The following is a 19,478-nucleotide window of genomic DNA, read 5'->3' as shown; positions in this document are numbered from 1 at the left end:
TGTTTCTGTAGGGTCTTGGGGGGATAGGGCTGTGTTTCTGTAGGGTCTTGGGGGATAAGGCTGTGTTTCTGTGGAGGTCTGGGGAATGGGGTTGTGTTTCTGTCGGGTCTTGGGGGATGGGGCTGTGTTTCTGTAGGAGTTTGGGGGGATAGGGCTGTGTTTCTGTAGGGTCTGGGGGGGATAGGGCTGTGTTTCTGTAGGGTCTTGGGGGATAAGGCTGTGTTTCTGTGGAGGTCTGGGAAATGGGGCTGTGTTTCTCTAGGGTCTTGGGGTTTGGGGGGACAAGCCTGTGTTTCTGTGGAGGTCTGGGGAAAGGGGCTGTGTTTCTGTCAGGTCTTGGGGTTTGGGGGGATGGGGACTCTTTCCAGGCCTAGCGCAGGTCTGCTCAGTGATTGGTTGAGGGCTTTAGGGGGCGGTTCCTGACAGTCCGCTGTGATTGGACGCCCACAGTCTAGGCCCGCCATTGGGTGATGACCTGTCAATTAGCGGTTCGGGGCCTGGAGTGTGTCATGGAGCGGGACGCAGGCGGTTTCCTGTCGGACAGCTCGTATAAGGTAGGCCAGTCCCGGGCGGGGAGTCGGTGATGGATAGACACAGCGGGCTGGGGAAAGAGGGACTTTACCCACCTCTCACGAGCTCAGCTTTCCACCCCCTTTCCCTCATTCCTCCCCCGCGCAAACAGCCTAACTCTGTACACCTGCCTTTGGCTTATTTTCCTTGATATATTTGCTTGCAACAAAAATAATTCTCTATCAGATATAAAACTAACAACTGATCTGACGTTAACTGCTGTTCGTGGAAGTGAGGTCCGAATCTTTACTAGCCTTTGAGCGTAGAAGTGCTTCCTAACATCCTTCTTGAGTGCCCTGACCCTAATACTTAATATACTGCCTCGTTCTAGTATCCCCGACTAGTGGAAATAGTTTTTCTACCCTATATCACACTCTAGCTTTTAAATTCTAGAAAAAAAATCTTAATTTTTATAGAGGTAGTACGAACTGCAGATGCTGGAGAATCTGCGATAACAAGGTGTAGAGCTGGATGGACACAGCAGGCCAAGCAGAATCAGAGGAGCAGGAAGGCTGATGTTTCAGGTCAGGACCCTTCTTCAGAAATGGGGAGGGGAAAGGGGCTCTGAAATAAATAGGGAGGGGGTGGTGGAGAGAAGATGGACAGGTCAAGGAGGTGGGGATGGAGCCAGTAAAGGTCAGTGTAGGTAAGGAGATAGTAGGAACTGCAGATGCTGGAGAATCTGCTATAACCAGATGTAGAACTGGATGAACACAGCAGGCCAAGCAGCATCAGAGGAGCAGGAAGGCTGACGTTTTGGGCCTAGACCCTTTGATGCTCCTTGGCCTGCTGTGTTCATTCAGCTCTACACCTTGCTATATCGGTGTAGGTAGGGAGTTGGGAGGGAAGGCAGACAGGCCAAGGAGTTGGGGATGTGGCTAGTGGGTAGGAAGTAGGGGTGGGGGTTGGTCACTGAGATGGGAGGAGTGGATAGGTGGGAGAAAAGACAGACAGGTGAAGGAGGTGGGGATGAAACCAGTCCATGTGAGTGTAGGTAGGGAGTTGGGATTGGGGTTGGTCAGTGAAGAGGGAGGGAAGGCAGATAGGTCAAGGAGGTGGGGATGAGGCTAGTAGGTAGGAAGTAGGGGGTGGAGAAGTGGGAGGACAGGTTAGGGAGGCAGGTATGAGCTGGGCTGGTTTTGGGATGCGGTTGGGGGAGGGCAGATTTTGAAGCTTGTGAAGTTCACGTTGCTATCATTGGGCTGCAGGTTTCCCAAGCGAAATATGAGATGCTGTTCCAGCAGCTTTTGGGTGGCGTTGTTGGGGCACTGCAGGAGGCCCAAGATGGATGTGTTCCTCTGTGGAGTGGGAGGGGGAGTTGAAATGGTTTGGTGACTGGGAGGTGGAGTTGTTTGGTGTGTACCCGAGTGTAGATGTTCCACAAAGCCGTGTCCAAACCTCTGCTTGGTTTCCCTGATGTAGAGGAGGCCACATCGGGAACGGTGGATGCAGTATACTACATTAGCAGATGTGCAGGTAATCATCTGCTTGATGTGGAAGGTTTTCTTAGGGCCTGGGATGGGGATGAGGGGCAGGTGTAGCACTTTCTACGGTTGCTGGAGGGAACTGCGTAGCGGACGACTTGGTTGGGTCATGGTGAGAGCAGTCCCTCCAGAAGGCAGAGTAGGGTGTGGAGGGGAAAATGCACTTGGTAGCGGGGTCAGATTGCAGGTGGCGGACGATGATGTGTTTGGACTGGACTGGAGTGGGGTGAACACCCCACCTACGTCCATGACACCACCCATGCCCTCCATCTCCTTCAAAATTTCTGATTCCCTGGTTCTCAACACCTCATCTTCACCATGGATGTCCAGTCGCTATATATTTGCATTCCCCATGCAGATGGCCTAAAAGCCTCAGTTTCTTCCTCTCCCACAGGCCTGACCAGTCCATCTCCACCGATACGCTTATTCGTGTAGTCGAACTCATTTTTACCCTTAACTTCTCCTTCCACTCCCTACAGACTAAGGGGGTGGCCATGAGTACCTGCATGGGCCCAAGCTATGCCTGCCTCATTAGGATATGTGGAACAGCTACACTGGCCCCATCCCCCACCTTTTGCTCTGTTTATATCGATGACTGTGTCGGTGTCGCCTTGTGATCCCATGAGGAGCTTGAACAGTTCATGAGCTTTACTAACACCTTCCACCCCACCCTTAAGTTCACCTGGACAATCTCCAATACCCCTCTTTCCTTCCTGGACCTCTCTGTTTCCATCTCTAGCAACCACCTGGAAACTGATATGTATTTCAAGCTTACCGACTCCCACAGCTACCTAGAATACACCTTCTTGCAAGAGTGTCGTCCCCATTCCCAATTCCTTCACCTCCACATCTGCTCCCAAGATGAGGCGTTACAATCCTGAATATCCCAGATGTTCTTGTTTTTCAAGGACCACAATTTCTCCTCTAGTGGTCAAAAACACTTTTGACAGCATCTCTCGTGTTTCCTGAAACTCATTCCTCACATCCTTTCCCCACAATAACAGCAAAGACAGAATTCCCCTCGTCCTCATGTATCATCTGATTAATCTCCAGATTGAACACATCATCATCGGCCACCTGCAATCTGACCCCACTACCAAGGACATTTTTGCCTCCCCACCCTTACCTGCCTTCCAGAGGGACTGCTCCCTCCGTGATTCCCTTGACTGCTTCACGCTCCCCACTAGCGCCACTATCCCCAGCACTTTTCCCTGCAACCGCAGGAAGTGCTACCTCTGCCCCGACACCTCCCCACCCCTCACCCCTCACCCCTCACCCCCATCCCAGGCCCCAAGAACACCATCCACATTTAACAGGGCAGCACAGTGGCTCAGTGGTTAGCACTGCAGCCTCACAGTGCCAGGGACCTGGGTTCAATTCCAGCCTCGGGTGACTGTCTGTGTGGAGTTTGCACATTCTCCCCGTGTCTGCGTGGGTTTCCTTCCACAGTCCAAAGATGTGCAGGCTAGGTGGATCGGCCATGCTAAATTTCCCATAATGTTCAGGGGTGTGTGGATTATAGGGGGATGGGTCTGGGTGGAATCTTCAAGGTCAGTGTGGACTTATTGGGCTGATGGGCCTGTTTCCACACTGTAGGTAATATTTAAAAAAAAATGTTCACCTGCACATCTGCTAATGTCGTATATTGTATCCGTTGTTCCCAATGTGGCCTCCTCTCCATCGGAGAAACCAAGCGGAGTCTTGGAGACTGCTTTTGTGGAGTATCTACGCTTGGTTCATGCCAAATGACTGCACTTCCCAGTCGTGAAGCACTTCAACTCCCTTTCCCACTCGGATGACATGTCCACCCTGGATCGCTTCCAGTGCCACAATGATGCCACCTGAAGGATTGGAGGAACAGCACCTCATTTTGTTTGGGAACCCTGCAGCCCCATGGTCTCAATGTGGACTTCACACGCTTCAAAATCTCCCCTCCTCAACCTTATTGCCAAGATCAGCTCAGCTTGTCACCGCCTCCTTGACCTGTCTGTCTTTTCTCCCACCTATCTGCTCCTCCTGCCTAATTGACCAACCCTCACCCCCACTTCCTACCTACTAGCCTCATCCCTGCCACCTTGACCTGTCCGCCTTCCCTCCCACCTGACCAACCCCCATCCCAACTCCCTACCTACACTCACCTTTACTGAGTCCACCCCTGCCTCCTTGACCTGTCTCTTCTCTCCACCTATCTGCTGTTCTATCCACCTTTCATCATTGCCTCCCCCCTCTCTATTTATTTGAGTCTCCTTCCTCTGCCCTATTTCTGAAGAAGGGTGCAGACCCGAAACATCAGCTTTCCTGCTCTTCTAATGCTGCATGGCCTGCTGTGTTCATCCAGCTCTACACCTTGTTATCCTACTTTTTATAACTTCTCCTCAAACTTAGCATGTAAAACTAACTCCAAAGTTCAGGACAAGTACAGTACAAGGTTAGATGCAGACTAAACCTTCCTCAACCTGCTCCCATTAAACAATCCAAGATGGATGTGAAACTTCCTTATTGACCAAGATATTGGGAAAGAAACTAACACCTGTTCCTACAGCAGCTGATTGGCATTTGGGAATGAGTCACTGTCTTCTCCTGACCCCTTTCTGTGAACCCAGTTTCTCCCCAGGTTAGTTTCCGTCATCTAATGAAGTGACAAGAGATGAAGCTTTTTTCTAACATCGACTGTTCCCCAGAAGTTCTCTCCTTGTGTTTACTTTCCTGTGTCAGGCATATATTTTCCTCATTAGCGTAGAAATGGCCTATCATTTGCATTCTTTAAATGTTCCATGTTCTCCTTCAATCTGTCTTGTATGCCTGTCTTCTCTCATAGCATTTCAAATACACAGCGTGGTGGCTCAGTGGTTGGCACTGCTGCCTCAGCGCCAGGGACCCAGGGTCAATTCCAGCTTTGGGCGGCTGTCTCTGTGGAGTTTGTACGTTCTCCCCATGTCTGTGTGGGTTTCCCCTGGGTACTCTTGTTTCCTCCCACAGTCCAATGATGTGCATGCCAGGTAGATTGGCCATGCTAAATTGTCCATTCTGTTCAGCATGTGTAGGATAGGTGTGTTAGCTATAGGAAATAAGGGATAGGGTTAGAGGATAGGTCAGGGTGGGATGGTCTTCAGAAAGTTTGTATGGACTGTGGGGCTGAAATGCCTGTTTTCATATTGTGGGGATTCTATGGTAATATACAGTCCTGTGCAAGCTGCAGATTCCTCCAGTCTGATAATGGAATGCTCAAAACCACACTGTTTTCCCCCATTAAACACAGCAAATCACCTTGTATTTAAAGAAAATGTTAATGTGATTTAAGTGAATGAGAAACACAAAAGTAAAAGATGAAGGCATATAGTAAGAGCGACAGAAGGGAATAGGCAAAGAAACCGGCAGGTGGTCTAGAAAATGCTTGTAAATTATATGAAAATGTACTGAAACAAAATAAGCCCTTACATCTGCAGTGGTGATATTGTCAATTTTAAAAAAAAATAAGGAAATGATGTGTTTGTTGTGATATTACTTTGTTTTATTTGCAGAGGAAGTAGTCGGCATAGCATACAACCCAGTAGTGTTTGGCTGGGAGTTTAGTGATTTGATCCAACAGCAGTGAAAGATCAGTTAGGTAGTTCTAAGTTTGAAAATCATTCGGCTTGGAGGGTCGATTGCAGGTATTCTCGTGAGTTGGCTTTCACCTATCCTTTTAGGAATGGGCCTGCTTTTTAAAGGTGCTGTTGAAAGATCCTGGTAAATAGCGGCATTGAATTTTGTGTGGTACGCAGTGCTGTCATAGTGCACTGGTGGAGCAGCATTATCTAGGCAAATGGGGATTATCCCATCACAATCCTGACTTGTAGAAGGTGAGTTGCTAAGACCCCAGGATGAAATGACAAGGATTTCAATGATGGTAATGTTATTTAATCTCAGTCGGTGCTGGTTACATTCTTTCTTGTCAGCCCAAACCTGAATACCTCAACATCGGGGAAACCAAGAGGAGGCTTAGGGACCGCTTTGCAGAACACCTCCGCTTGGTTTGCAACAAACAACTGCACCTCCCAGTCGCGAACCATTTCAACTCCCCCTCCCATTCCTCAGACGACATGTCCATCATGGGCCTCCTGCAGTGACACAGTGATGCCACCCGAAGGTTGCAGGAACAGCAACTCATATTCTGCTTGGGAACCCTGCAGCCCAATGGTATCAACGTGGACTTCACAAGCTTCAAAATCTCCCCTTCCCCTACTGCATCCCAAAACCAGCCCAGCCTGTCTCCGCCTCCCTAACCTGTTCTACCTCTCACCCATCCCTTCCTCCCACCTCAAGCCGCACCTCCATTTTTACCTACCACCTCATCCCACCTCCTTGATCTGTCCGTCTTCCCTGGACTGACCTATCCCCTCCCTACCTCCCCACCTATACTCTCCTCTCTACCTATCCTTGTTTTCTCTCCATCTTTGGTTCGCCTCCCCCCCCCCCCCCCCCCCATTTATTCCAGTTCCCTCTCCCCATCCCCCTCTCTGATGAAGGGTCTAGGCCCGAAACGTCAGTTTTTGTGCTCCTGAGATGCTGCTTGGCCTGCTGTGTTCATCCAGCTCCACACTTTGTTATCTTGGATTCTCCAGCATCTGCAGTTCCCATTATCACGTATTGTCAAATGCAGTTTGACATGGAGAGATTCAGTATCTGATTAGTTTCAAGTGGTGCTGAACGTTGTGCAATCAGTACATCGTAATGCTAATATTATATTGGAAGAAAGGCCATTGTGCAGGATTACTCTGCCCAATCTCCAAATGTCTTCCTAACCCCTTTCCCCAAAGGACTGAGCAATGAAAGCAAATGTGCGAAATGCCTTTTTAACTGCCCTGTCCATATGTAATCGCCACCCGTTCCAACATATTTCTGATGGTGGTAGTTAGCCAGGTCGGATTTGACCTGCTGTTTGTGATCTGGACAATTTTCCATGTTGCTGGATAGATGCTAGTGTTGTAGCTGTATTGAAACAGATTGGCTGGGTATGGCAAGTTTTGGATCAACACTCTTCAGTAGTGCAATTGCTGGAATGTATGTCAGCACATAGGCTTATCCAGTGTCCAACTATTTCCTGTCATCATGCAAAATCAATTGCATTGACGTGTGAGATGCTTACAGATTGGAGTTGAACATAGAACAGCATAGGCCCTTTAGCCCATGATGTTGTGCTGACTTATTATCCTACTAAGATCAACCTACCCTGCATACACTACATTTTACTATCCTCCGTGTGCCTATCCGAGAGTCGCTTAAAAGTCTCTGAAGTATCTGACTCCACTACCATTGCCAGCAATGCATTCCACACACACCCAGCCCTCTTTATGTGAAGAATCTACCTCTGACATCGCCCTTACACCTTCCTCCAATCAGCAGATGTGGAGAGAATGTGCAGACTCCACAGACGGTCACTCAAGGGTGAAATTAAACTCTTGTTCCTGGTGATGTGAGGCAGCAATGCTAATGACTGAGCTATTGCACCTTCCACCTGTAACCTTTGCTGTCCTTACTAATCAAGAGTCTATCTATCTCTGCCTTAAATACTCTGAATGACAGCCTCCACAGCCTTCTGCGGAAATGAGTTTCACAGATTCACTATCCTCTGGCTGAAGAAATTCCTCCTTATCTCAGTTCTGAAAGGTTGACCCTTCACTCTGAGGCTGTGCGCTTGGGTTCTAACCCTCCTACTTTTAGAAACCTCTTTTGTATGTCCACTATCCAGGCCTGTCAATATTTTGTAAGTTTGAGAGATTCCAACCCCCCACCCCGTCCCAACCCCCCGATCTTTTTAAACTCCATCGAGTACTGACCCAAAGTCCTCTATGGCTCTTTGAGACGTTAATGTGTTAACATTCCATGAATTTTTATGCTCCTTTTCTCCTCATACAGGGTATTTGAACGCTGTCTCAATTTCCTGCCCGAATAGGATTGGGTGTGAAACATACGGAGGGGTGTGAAACATCAGTAAACACAAAAAGCATTAAGCTCTGTAACCTTTATGGCTGTATCCACGCTGCCGCCGACCCCTATTTCAGCTGAAATGGCCAAGCCAGTGACCTTTGATCAAGCCAGGCAGTTGTCACCACTTGAAATCGCATCCTGTCGCTATCATACACTTCATGATGATCAAAGTTGTATCCTGTTCTCAGATGTAGTAATTGTTTCACGTATCTGCCAATTCCAAGGGCATAAAAGTGGGGGCTGTCCCCTGTTCGGGGAGAATCGCTCACGATACTCTGCACTCTGTTCTGGGTTGTGTACAGCGATTCTCCACAGCTTGTACTCGCTTAATAATAAAGGATTGTGATTTTGTAACCAGGCCAGTGACTTGCTTTTGCATCAAGTCCGTGAGGGCCTCTGAAAAACGAGCATAACATACTCAGATGACAAGCCTGTCATTTCCGACATCGTTCTTGTTAATCTCCTCTGGACTCCCTCCAAGGGCAAAATGCCCTTCCTTTGATATGGCCCAGACTGCTCGCAATATTCCAAATGTGGTCTGACCAGACCCTGATAAAGGGTCAGCAGTACATCCTTACATTCGTATTTTAGCCCTCTCAAAATAAATGCGAACATTGCTTTTGCCTTCCTAGCTGCTAACTGAACACGCACGCTAACTTTGAGAACCCTGAATTAGGGTCAGAAGTCCCTTTGTACTTCAGGTTCTGAAACCGTTCCCCATGTAGAAAATAATCTACACCTGTTCTTCCTATCAAAGTGCATGACCTCACACTTTCCCACATGATATTCCATCTGCTACTTTGCCCACTCCCCCAGCCTATACAGGTCCTTTTGGAGTCTTCCCAGATCCTCAACTCTACCTGTCCTTCCAACTGTATTTGTTGCTAAGTTTGCAGATGACACAATGCCCTCCATTCCATTGTTCAGATGTGTAACATGAATAGTTGTGGTCCCAACATAGACTGCTGTGGGACTTCACTAGTCACCGCTGTCTTCCTGAAAAAGGCCCCTTTGTCTCAACAAAAACCAAAAGAACTGCAAATGCTAGAAATCAGAAACAAAAACAGAAATTCCTGGAAAAGCTCAGCATGTCAGGCAGCATCTTTGAAGAGAAATAAGTTAATGTTTCAGTCCAGTGACCTTTCATCAAAACTCTTCGCACCTAGCAAAATGTTTTTAATGCACATTGAGGCACAGCAGTAGGCAGTAGGGGCAGATAGAGCCCAAACAGAGAGAGAACAGTTGGGCAAACCAAGGAGCTGATAATGATCAGGCTTGGAGAATGAGCAGCTGTTAATGGGGACTGTTGGTGGTTAACATTGGGTTGTATGTAACATTAGATCATGTGATAACGAGGCCTGGTGTGTGGGTGTTGGGATAAGGATATGGGAGAGCGAGCTTAAACGTGAAAATTGTTGAACTCTATATTGAGTCCGAAAGGCTGTAGTTCCTAAGGGGAAAATGATGTGCTGTTCTTCAAGCTTGCATTGGGTTCACTGGAGCACTGCAGTGAGCCTGAGACAGTTGTTGGCCTGACCACAAGGTGGTGTGTTGAAGTGGCAGGTATTTGGAAGCTCAGGCTCTTTTTCGCGGACAGAACATAAGTGTGCTGTGAATTCATCACCCAGACTATGTTTCATTTCCCCAGTGTAAAGGAGACCACATTGTAAGAAGTGAATGCGGTAAGCCAGATTGAGTGAAGCACAGATAAAGAACTTCTGGAAGGTGTGTTTTGGCCCTTGGATACTGAGGGAGGAAGGAAGTAAATAGGCAGGTGTGTTGCCTTCAGTTGCAGGGCAAGGTGCCACAGGGCTGTGGTGGTATATTTGGAGTGAAGTAGGGGTGGACCAAGGTGTTCCGGAGGGAACAGTCCCTGTGGAATACTGACACGAGTGGAGGGGGAACATGTGTCTGGTGGTGGCAACCCTCTGGAGGTGGCAGAAACGGCAGCTAATGATCCTCTTAATTTGGTTACTGGTGGGATGGTAGGTAATGACAAGGAGGATCTATTGCTGTTGTGAGGCGGTAAGGGCTGAAGTGTGCGAGATCTGGTGGACCCAACTGAAGGCCTTGCTGCTGAGCTTTTCCAGCATTTTTTTTTGTTTGGCCCTTGATCTCAACACACTGCCTTTTGCAGTTAGTCAATCCTCTAACCATTTCCACACTTTGCCCCTAATAGATTAGCCTTATTTCGTGGCCTCTGCTACACTTTGTGTATTTCTTTTCTTCATTTTTATATTCATGGGCAGCAGGCATTGCTGGTTGGCTGGCATATACCTGTCCTCTCATCCCTTTTGAGAAGGTGGTAGTGAACCACCACCTTGAACTGCAGCTGTTCACATGCTGTAAGGTAGACCCACAATGCTCTGAGGGAGGGAATTCCAGAATTTTGACTCATTGACGGTGAAGGAACAGCAATATATCTCCAAGTCAGGATAGTTGGATGAGGAAGGGTCACCTCACTCGAAGTATTAACCATTTTTTCCTTCACAAATGCTGCCAGACTTGCTGAGCTTGGTTGACCTGGTTTGGAAAGGAACTTGCACATGGTAAAGACATGCTCTGTCTTTCTAGCTGGAAGTGGCTATGGCTTTGGATGGTGATGAGGAAGTATTTTTGGTGAATTCCTGCAGTGCCTCTTGTAAATAGTAGCAGTAATGGATAGTGTGTATCTGTGTAGAGGGAGTGGATGCTTATGGATGTGGCACCAATCAAATGGGCGCTTTATCCTGATGATGTCAAGCTTCTTCAGTGTTGGTGGAGCTGCACCCATCTGACAAGGTTCAATCGTACTCCTGACTTGTGCCTTGAAGATGATGGATGGATTCTGGAGCTGAAAGATCCCTCGCCTTTGAACTGCTCTTGCAACTGCTGTTTCCAGTTGAGTCTCTGGCCAATGGTACCACTCTGAATGCCGATAATGGAGGATTCAGTGATGGTACCATCACTGAATGTTCGAGTGCAGTGGTTAGATTCTCTCTTATTGGAAATGATCATTGCCTGGCATTTGTTTGGTGTGAATGTTACTTGCTGCTCAGCAATCCAGTTTTACAAGGTTTATGACTTGTTGTAGCTTGGTACAATTGAATAGCTTGTTTAGCTATTTTGGAGGGTAGTATAGAATCAACTACATTGCTGTGGGTTTGGAGTTTGTGGAGCCCAGTCGGGATAAGAGGGCGGGTTTCTTTTGCTAGGGCACACTAATGAAGTAGTTGGACTTTTATGACAGTTTTTCCTTCCATGTATGATACACAAACTGAGGTTTAGCTGAAGATTTATTAATTTGTTGAATTCATATTGTGCTAGCTACTGCTATGATGGAGATTAAACCCACATCCCCAGAGCATTCACCTGGGCCTGTGAAGTCTAGTGACATCACCACTAAGCCACAAGATGCTCCTTATGGAAAGGGAGGAAGTGATTGAGCAGTTTAATTTGGATATGTGAGGATAGGTGTGTAGACCAGACCTGTACTCTGCTGGAGTTCAGAAGAATGAGAGGTAATTGCAATGAAAAATATGAAATTTTGGGAGCACAGATATTAAAAGGCTAAGAGACAAAGTAATGAGCTTATTGCTTCATTGTCTAAACTTGAACGCTGTTGGTGTTGGAGCTGGCTCTCTGTCATTTGCTAACTGCTTGTTTTCATGGACAGGAAAATCTAATTGGAACTTTGCTGGCCATCTTTGGGAACCTTGTCATCAGCATCTCTCTCAATGTACAGGTGAGTTCCAACCTTGGAAATTGAGTTCCAAGTTGTTTGCTGATAGTGATGCTTGTGGCTGTTCCTTTGCTTGTGCGTCTAATACCTGTTTGTGCATGAAAGGAACCCTTGGCGGGGGGGGGATAAAACACATGTTCACCTCTTTATGGATGGTAAAAGCATCTTTCATTTAGTGAGCTGGACTAAGTTATCAGTGTGTAAGACTGCAAGGTGCTTAAGACAACATTATCTAGCACAATGCTATCTGTACCTTCCTTGCAACTTGTATTTTTATTCAAACAACTTGGTCTTAAGCTTTTTCCAATCATCAAGCCTCCCATTAATCTATGCGCCATTGTGCTGCATCTTTCAACGTGATACTGTCCTTAACTTACTTAGTTAGCTACAGATTATGACCTTCTCATAGAGCCTTAGTTCCTCAGTAGAATACATTTGCATTTGAGTTATGAAATATCTCCTTCTGGTGCTTCAATACCATCTTCCATTTTAACCTATTTACCTGCTTCACTTCCGTTAACACTGTCCTCTTACGGTTGTAATTGCCTTTGTTTAACTTGGAGATGTTAGTTTCAGACTCAAATTTCTTGCCCCCAAACTGAATGACACTTGGTTTTAATGAGAGGACCCTTTTTCTGTGAGGTCATTAATAGTGGGATTAAGCAGTACAAGCTGTTTAATTTGTTTGGTTCCAGAATATAATGTAAGGAACCATGTTCAGGGGTGTGTGGGGTATAGGGAAATGGGTTTGGGTGGGATGCTCCAAAGGGCGGTGTGGACTTGTTGGGCCAAATGGCCTGTTTCCACACTGTGGGGAATCTAATCTAATCCCAGATGTACTCATCAACTCATCTAGGCTATTATTGCCAGTTTCATTTATGCAGTATATGTGGAGATTTTAATATAATACCACCTTTCAAGCACTCTAGTTCTTGATTTGAACATTAATCAAGCGATGTGTGTGTGTGTGTGTGTGTGTGTGTGTGTGTGTGTGTACCAGGCATGAAACTGATGTTTATCCTTAATCAATTGTATTGAATTTGTAATTTACTGTAAATTACAGAAGACCCCTGGCTAAGATCCAGTCTTTGCAATTTTAGCCTCAATCTATAGCAAGGATATTGAAGAATTAAGCAAGTGCAACATAGGTTCACAAGGATTATTCGAGAACTGAGAGATCGTTGTTACTGAGAAAGATTGAACAGAACTTCTTTTCTTTCAAAAAAAAGAGTGATCTGACTAAAACACTTGAAAATTATGAAAATAAAACCAAGAACTGCATATGCTGGAAATCTGCAGCAGAACTGATGAAGGGTCACAGTTCACAAACTGGAAGATTTTGAGATTGGCTAACATGGTACCACTATTTAAGACAGGTGGTAAGGAAAAGCCAGGGAACTGTACACTGGCCAAAGATAATGGGAACTGCAGATGCTGGAGAATCCGAGATAACAAAAGTGTGGAGCTGGATGAACACAGCAGGCCAAGCAGCATCTTAGGAGCACAAAAGCTGACGTTTCAGGCCTAGACCCTTCATCAGAAAAATTTTTCTGATGAAGGGTCTAGGCCTGAAATGTCAGCTTTTGTGCTCCTAAGATGATGCTTGGCCTGCTGTGTTCTTCCAACTCCACACTTTGTTATCTCAAACTGTATACTGGTGATGTTAACATCACTGGTGGACAGTTGGAGGGGATTCTGAGGGACAGGATTTATGAGTATTTGGAAAGGTAAGGACTGATTAGGCATATTGAATGTGGCTTTGCCTCACTAACTTGATTTAAGTTTTTTGAAAAACGGCAAAGAGGATTGACAAAAGCAGAGTGGTGGACGTGATCTATGTGGACCAAAACCAAAGTGGTTGGAAAAACTCAGCAGGTCTTGGCAGCATCTGTGAAGGGAAAAACGGTTAATATTTCAGGTCTGCTGTCCCTTCCTCAGAACTGGTGGTAGCTGGGAAAATGTCAATTTACATGCAGGAAGTAGGGAGGTTGGTGGGGTAGGGAGTAAACGATAGGTTAGAGCCCAAAGAGAGAGAAGGACAATTGGACAGACAAAGGAGTCGCTAACAATAAGGCTGGAAGGGTGAATAGTTGTTAATGGGGACTGTTAGTGATTAACAACAGGGGGTGTGTAATGGCAGGCTATGTGGTAATAAGGCCTGGTGTGCCGGGTAGGGGCTGAGACATAGGAGAGTTTAGGGCCTAACAGTCCCCATGTCTCAGCCCCTACCCGGCACACCAGGCCTTATTACCACATAGCCTGCCATTACACACCCCCTGTTGTTAATCACTAACAGTCCCCATTAATAACTATTCACCCTTCCAGACTGATTGTTAGCAACTCCTTTGTCTGTCCAACTGTTTCTCTCTCTCCTTGGGCTCTATCCTGTCATTTACTCCTTATCCCACCCACCTCCCTACTTTCTGCCTATAAACTGCCGTTTTCCCAGCCGCCACCAGTTCTGAGGAAGGGTCACCGGACCCTGAATGTTAACTTTGTTTTTTTCCTTCTCGGATGCTGCTAGACTGGCTGTGCTTTTCCAGCAACTTTGGTATTGTTCCTGATTTTCAGCGTCTGCAGTTCTTTCGATGATCTATGTGGACTTAAGCAAGCTGTTCAACAAGGTTCTGCATGGCAGACCAGTTAGCAAGGTTAGATCACTTAAACTACAGGGAGGACTAGACATTTGAATACCAAACTTGCTGGAAGGTGATTAATAGAATCCATATTGTGTGGAAGTGGGCCATTCAGACCAATGAGTCCACAAGGAGCCTCCAAAGAGTATTCCGCCCAGATCCACCCCCTACCATATCCCTGCATTTCCCATCCCAGACACTATCAGCAATTTAGCATAAGTTGAGCTACCTGACCTGCACATCTCTTGACTGTGGGAGGAAACGAGAGCATATGGAGGAAATCCACACAGACACAGGGAGATTGTATGGAGTTTGCACAGACAGTTGCCCGAGGCTGGATTTGAACCTGGGTCCCTGGCGGTGGTGAGGTAACAGTGCTAACCACTGAGCCACTGTGGTGGTGGAGGGTTGCTTTTTGGACTGGAGGCCTGTGACCAGCGACGCACTGCAGGGATTGGTGCTGGGTCCACAGCTGCTTGTCATTTCTCTAAATGATTTGTATCTGAATACAGGAGATATGGTTAGTAAATTTGCAGATGACACCAAAATTGGTGTTGTAGTGGTCAGCAAAGAAGGTTATCTCGGTACAACAGGACCTAATCAGATGGGCTAATGGATTGAGGAGTGGCAGATGCAGTTTAATTTAGATAAATGTGAGAGGCTGCATTTTGGAAAGGCAAATCATGGAAGGACTTGCAGATTTAATGATAAAGTCTTAGGGAGTGTTGCTGGCGAAAGAGTACAGGCTCATAGTTCCTCGAAAGTGGAATTGTAGGTGGACAGAATAGTGAAGGAGGCATTTGGTATTCTTGCCTTTAATGGGCAATGCATTAAGTATAGGAATTGGGATGTTGGTTAGGCTGCATTTGGAATACTGCATTCAGTTCTGGTCCCTGCTATAGGAAGGATGTTGTGAAACTTGAAAGAGTTCAGAAAAGACTTGAGGATGTTACCAGGGTTGGAGGGTTGAAGCGATATTTGGAGAAGCTGAATAGGCTGGGGCTATTTTTCTTGGAGTGTCGGAGGCTGGGAAGTTAGTAAAATCATGAGGGGCATGGATAGGGTGAATAGTTAACATCTTTTCCCCAGAGTAAGGGAGCCCAGAACTAGAGGGCATCAGTTTAAGGTGAAGGTGGAATGATTTAAAATGTACATTAGGGGACAATGTTTTCACACTGAGGGTGGTGCATATATGGCATGAGCTGCTAGAAGATGTAGTGCAGGCTGGTACAGTTAGAACACTCAAAAGGCATCTGGCTGGGTATATGAATAGGAATGGTTTAGAGAGATATGGGCCAAATGGTGGCAAATGGGACTAGATCAGATTGGGATGTCTGTTGGCTTGGATGAGTTGGACCCAAGGGTGTCTTTCCATGCTGCACATCCCAATGACTTTAAGGGTCTTCAGACTCGAAATGTTAACTCTGTTTGTTCTTCTCACATTCTGACAGACCTGTCAAGTTTTTTGCAATAATTTCTGTTTTGGGCCGTTAAGTATGAAGGAGTTCTGCAAGGTAGATATGCAGTGGGTGAGATTGGATTCTGTAGTGCCTGTTTCTTGGTCACTTCGTGAATTTTTTGTTTCTAAAATGGCTTCTTTGACTTTTGCTGACCCTGTTGAAGCCGAATTCGCCAAATGACATTAGTAAAGAGATTAGCATGCACAGTGTGTATGCCAATATCATACAACACGAGTGGGTTGTGATGTTAGTGTACAATGTTAATGTTTGCACTGCTATTTCATAGTTGCATGTTCCGACTTGTGTGTGTTCTCCTGCATTTACATGGCCATCAGCACTTTAGAGTGGTCATTGGCTATTTACAGATTTGCTTGTACAGGTATTCTGACAATTGTTGCAATTCTACTTGATTTTGTTACTTTTCAAAAAGTTTGAGGCCTTCAGAGAGTGATATATGGCAGGCACTGTAGTGCTTAACAGCCAAGTATTGATTCCTCAATGACCAACACACAAGCAGTTTGTCTGGCCGTTAACAGATTGCTGTTTCTGGAACTTCCCTTTGTGTGAATAACTGCATTGTTTCCTACATCAACACAGTGATTATACTTCACAAGTGAAGCTGATTGTAGAACATTTTTGGGACGTCTTTTACACCTGTGGTCTGCTTAAGTATAAAGGGTTTTTTTGTTTTGGACTTCTACACCCAATGATGTATGCATTTTTGCTTTCTACCCAAGAAGGATGTTCCCTGCCATGTGGGTATCTGAAATTAGAAGTTTGTATTTAAATATCAGGAGTTGACCACTTGAAAAATTGTGAAATTCTTTTCTGAGGGATATGAATCTTTGGAAACCCCTTCCTTAAGGGTGGTGGAAGTAGAATCCTTGACTTATTTTTTGAGGCAGTACTAAATAGATTATTGTTAAGCAAGGGGTGAGGTGATATTGGGGCAAAAAGTAAAGTCAGCATAGCCCTAGAGGACCGTAGGAATGCTCTGTAATTAGAGAGAGATGACTGGTGGTGGTTTTACCTGAGGTTCATCTTGCCTCAGGAGAGGTGAGAGGTTGAGAAGGAGAATCCTTTGTGGTGACTTCAGCTGGTGTGGGAATTGAACCCATGCTTATCAGGTAGACTGTTGTGAATCTAAGGTTACAATTGGATGGATTGGCAAAGTAGGTTTGAGAGGCTGAATGGCCTATCCTTACTTCATGTTTGTTTAATAGGTTTGACTTAAAGGGGTTACGGTATTTGATTCTTAAGGTGAAAAGATTGTTCTTTCAAGAGTGATTATGCAGAATGGACCTGTAACACAGAACTAGGACCAGAAGTGGACATTTCCCTTTAAGCCTGCCCTGCCATTCAAGTTATAATGGCTGCTCCTCTGTCTCAATGCTATATTCCTGCTTTTAGCCCATTCACCTTGATTCTACTAAAATTTAATTTAATTTTATCTTCTCGAGTAATTGACTTGGCTTCTCACCCTTTTTTATGGTAGACAAGTCCACAGCTTCACTACTGTTTTGAGTGAAGAAGTGTTTCCTCATCTCTGTCCTAAATGGCCTACCCACATCTAGAGACTGAAGCTTAGTTTTAGACCCCTAAAACCAGGGGAAACATTCACCATACGTCCAATCCGTTGAGCCCTGCAATTATTTCACACATTTCAATAAGATTTGCTCTCAAAATCATAGAATCCCTAAAGGGTAGGAAAAAGACCATTTGACAGAGTCTACAGTAACCCTCTGAAGAGCATCCCACACAGATCCAGCCCCCTACCCTATTATCCCTCATTTGCCACGGTTAATCCACCCAGCCTACAAATCCTTGGACATTACAGGACAGTTTAGAATCATAGAATCACTACAGTGTGGAAACAATCCCTTTGGCCCAACAAGCCTGCACTGACCCTTAGAGCTTCCCACCCGGACCCATTTCTCTGTAACCCACGAAGTCTACACATCCCTGAACACTATGGCCAATCCACCTAGCCTGCACAACTTTGGACTGAGAGGGGAGACTAGAGCACCTGGAGGAAAATATGGGAGAATGTGCAAACTTGGCACATACAGTTGCCTGAGGCTAGCAGTGCTAACCACTGAGCCACCGTGCCGTCCCATCCTTGTAGACCCTTGTGAGTATAGACCCGGTCAAACCTCTGCTCATAGAGATAGTTCTGAGACCACCTCCATCTCTCCTCTGTAAGGTAGTCCTGCCACCCTCATATGTGTCACAGGAATTTTTCGCTGCACTGTAAATGGCAGACTAATCCTTTCTCAGATAGGGAGACTAACCCTGCAAGCATTATTCCAGGTGTGGTCTTAAAAGGTCCTGTATAACTGCAGTAAGAGATTCCTACTTTTGAATGCACATCCTCTCGCAATGAGTGAATATACCATTTTGCCTTATTAACTGATTACAGCATATGCTGTCTACTTTTATTGATAAGTGTACAATGATACCCAGATCTATCTATACATTCACATTTCCCGATTATATATCTCTCTTTAAATAATTCTCTTCCTTTCAGTTTTTCTCACTGAAGTGTATAACTTGACATTTAGCTTTTATACTGCATCTGCCATGTTTTTGCCTACTCGTTCAACTTATCTAAATCACCCTGAAGCTTCCTTGCATCCTCCTCTCAACCCTGTGCAGTTTTATGTTGGCACGTGGGAGAATAAAAACCCATTTATTCCCACTATTGTGTATTGTTGGTCAACCAATTCTCAATCCATGCCAATATATTACCCTTGTCCCATGTGCTTTAACTTTCCTTACTAGCCACTTTTATGAGGGACTTAACAGAAGCCTTCTAAAAATCCAAATACACCACACTACTCATTGTCCTTTTCCTATTCTATTAGTTACATCCTCAAAGTTCCATTAGGTTTATTATTTACGGATAGTCATTGTGGTATTATTGACGTACACTTAGTTCAGAGACCCAGGTAACATTTTGGGGACCTGTGTTCGAATTCCCATACAACAGGTGGTGAAATTTGAGTTCACTAAAAAGCTGGAATTAAGAGTCTAATGATGACAAGGAATCCATTGTTAATTGTTGCCAAATACCCGTCTGGTTCACTAATGTCTCCTCGGTAAGGAAATGCCATCTTTCTCTTGGTCAGGCATACATGTGACTCCAGATCCACACAATGTGGCTGACACTTGACAGCTTTTTAGGCAGTTAGGGATGGGCATAAATATTGACCTAGGCAGTGATGACCCCTTCTTTGAATGAATTTTAAAAAAGTGTTGGCTTTGTTTGATCCTGTTAATGCTTTTGAAGTGTTCAGATATTATGTCTTTTGTCATTGCCTCCTGCGTTTTCCTCAGTACTAGTTTTTGACTAACTGGTCTTGATTCAATTTTTTTTCCTTGTTCTCATTTTAGGTAATGTGGTTATATTTGGCCTCTCTCCAATCTGTAGGAACTGCTCCCTTGTCTATAGAATTTTGGAAGGTGACCACCAGTATTTTTAGGGACACTTAGTACTCTGGAATATCGATTATTAGTCCCTGGTGATCTGTCAGCATTTAACCCCATTAATTTCCCAACAATATTTGCTTATTCATACTCATTTCCTTCAATTCTGCCCCCGCTTCGGACCTTCAGCGCCTTAACATTTATGGGTGGT

At 45.5% G+C, this 19,478-nt stretch overlaps 1 protein-coding gene across 2 annotated transcripts in view; it reads left to right on the top strand.

Moving 5' to 3' along the window:
* Positions 1 to 469: 469 nt before the first annotated feature.
* The window catches only part of nipal3 (NIPA like domain containing 3), a 69,540-nt gene continuing 50,531 nt past the window's right edge, over positions 470 to 19,478 (top strand). The window contains exons 1-2 of one of the 2 annotated variants that reach the window (XM_048557913.2): positions 470 to 554; positions 11,680 to 11,748. In XM_048557913.2, the coding sequence (XP_048413870.1) occupies positions 471 to 554; positions 11,680 to 11,748 (153 nt within the window). In that variant the 5' untranslated portion in view covers position 470. The remainder of the gene's footprint in view (positions 555 to 11,679; positions 11,749 to 19,478) is intronic. The other variant, XM_048557914.2, reaches the window with a different exon arrangement.

This window comes from Stegostoma tigrinum, chromosome 24 (assembly GCF_030684315.1).
Source record: "Stegostoma tigrinum isolate sSteTig4 chromosome 24, sSteTig4.hap1, whole genome shotgun sequence".
In the NCBI taxonomy this organism is placed as follows: Eukaryota; Metazoa; Chordata; class Chondrichthyes; order Orectolobiformes; family Stegostomatidae; genus Stegostoma; species Stegostoma tigrinum.
This window is presented reverse-complemented; position numbering and strand designations above follow the sequence as displayed.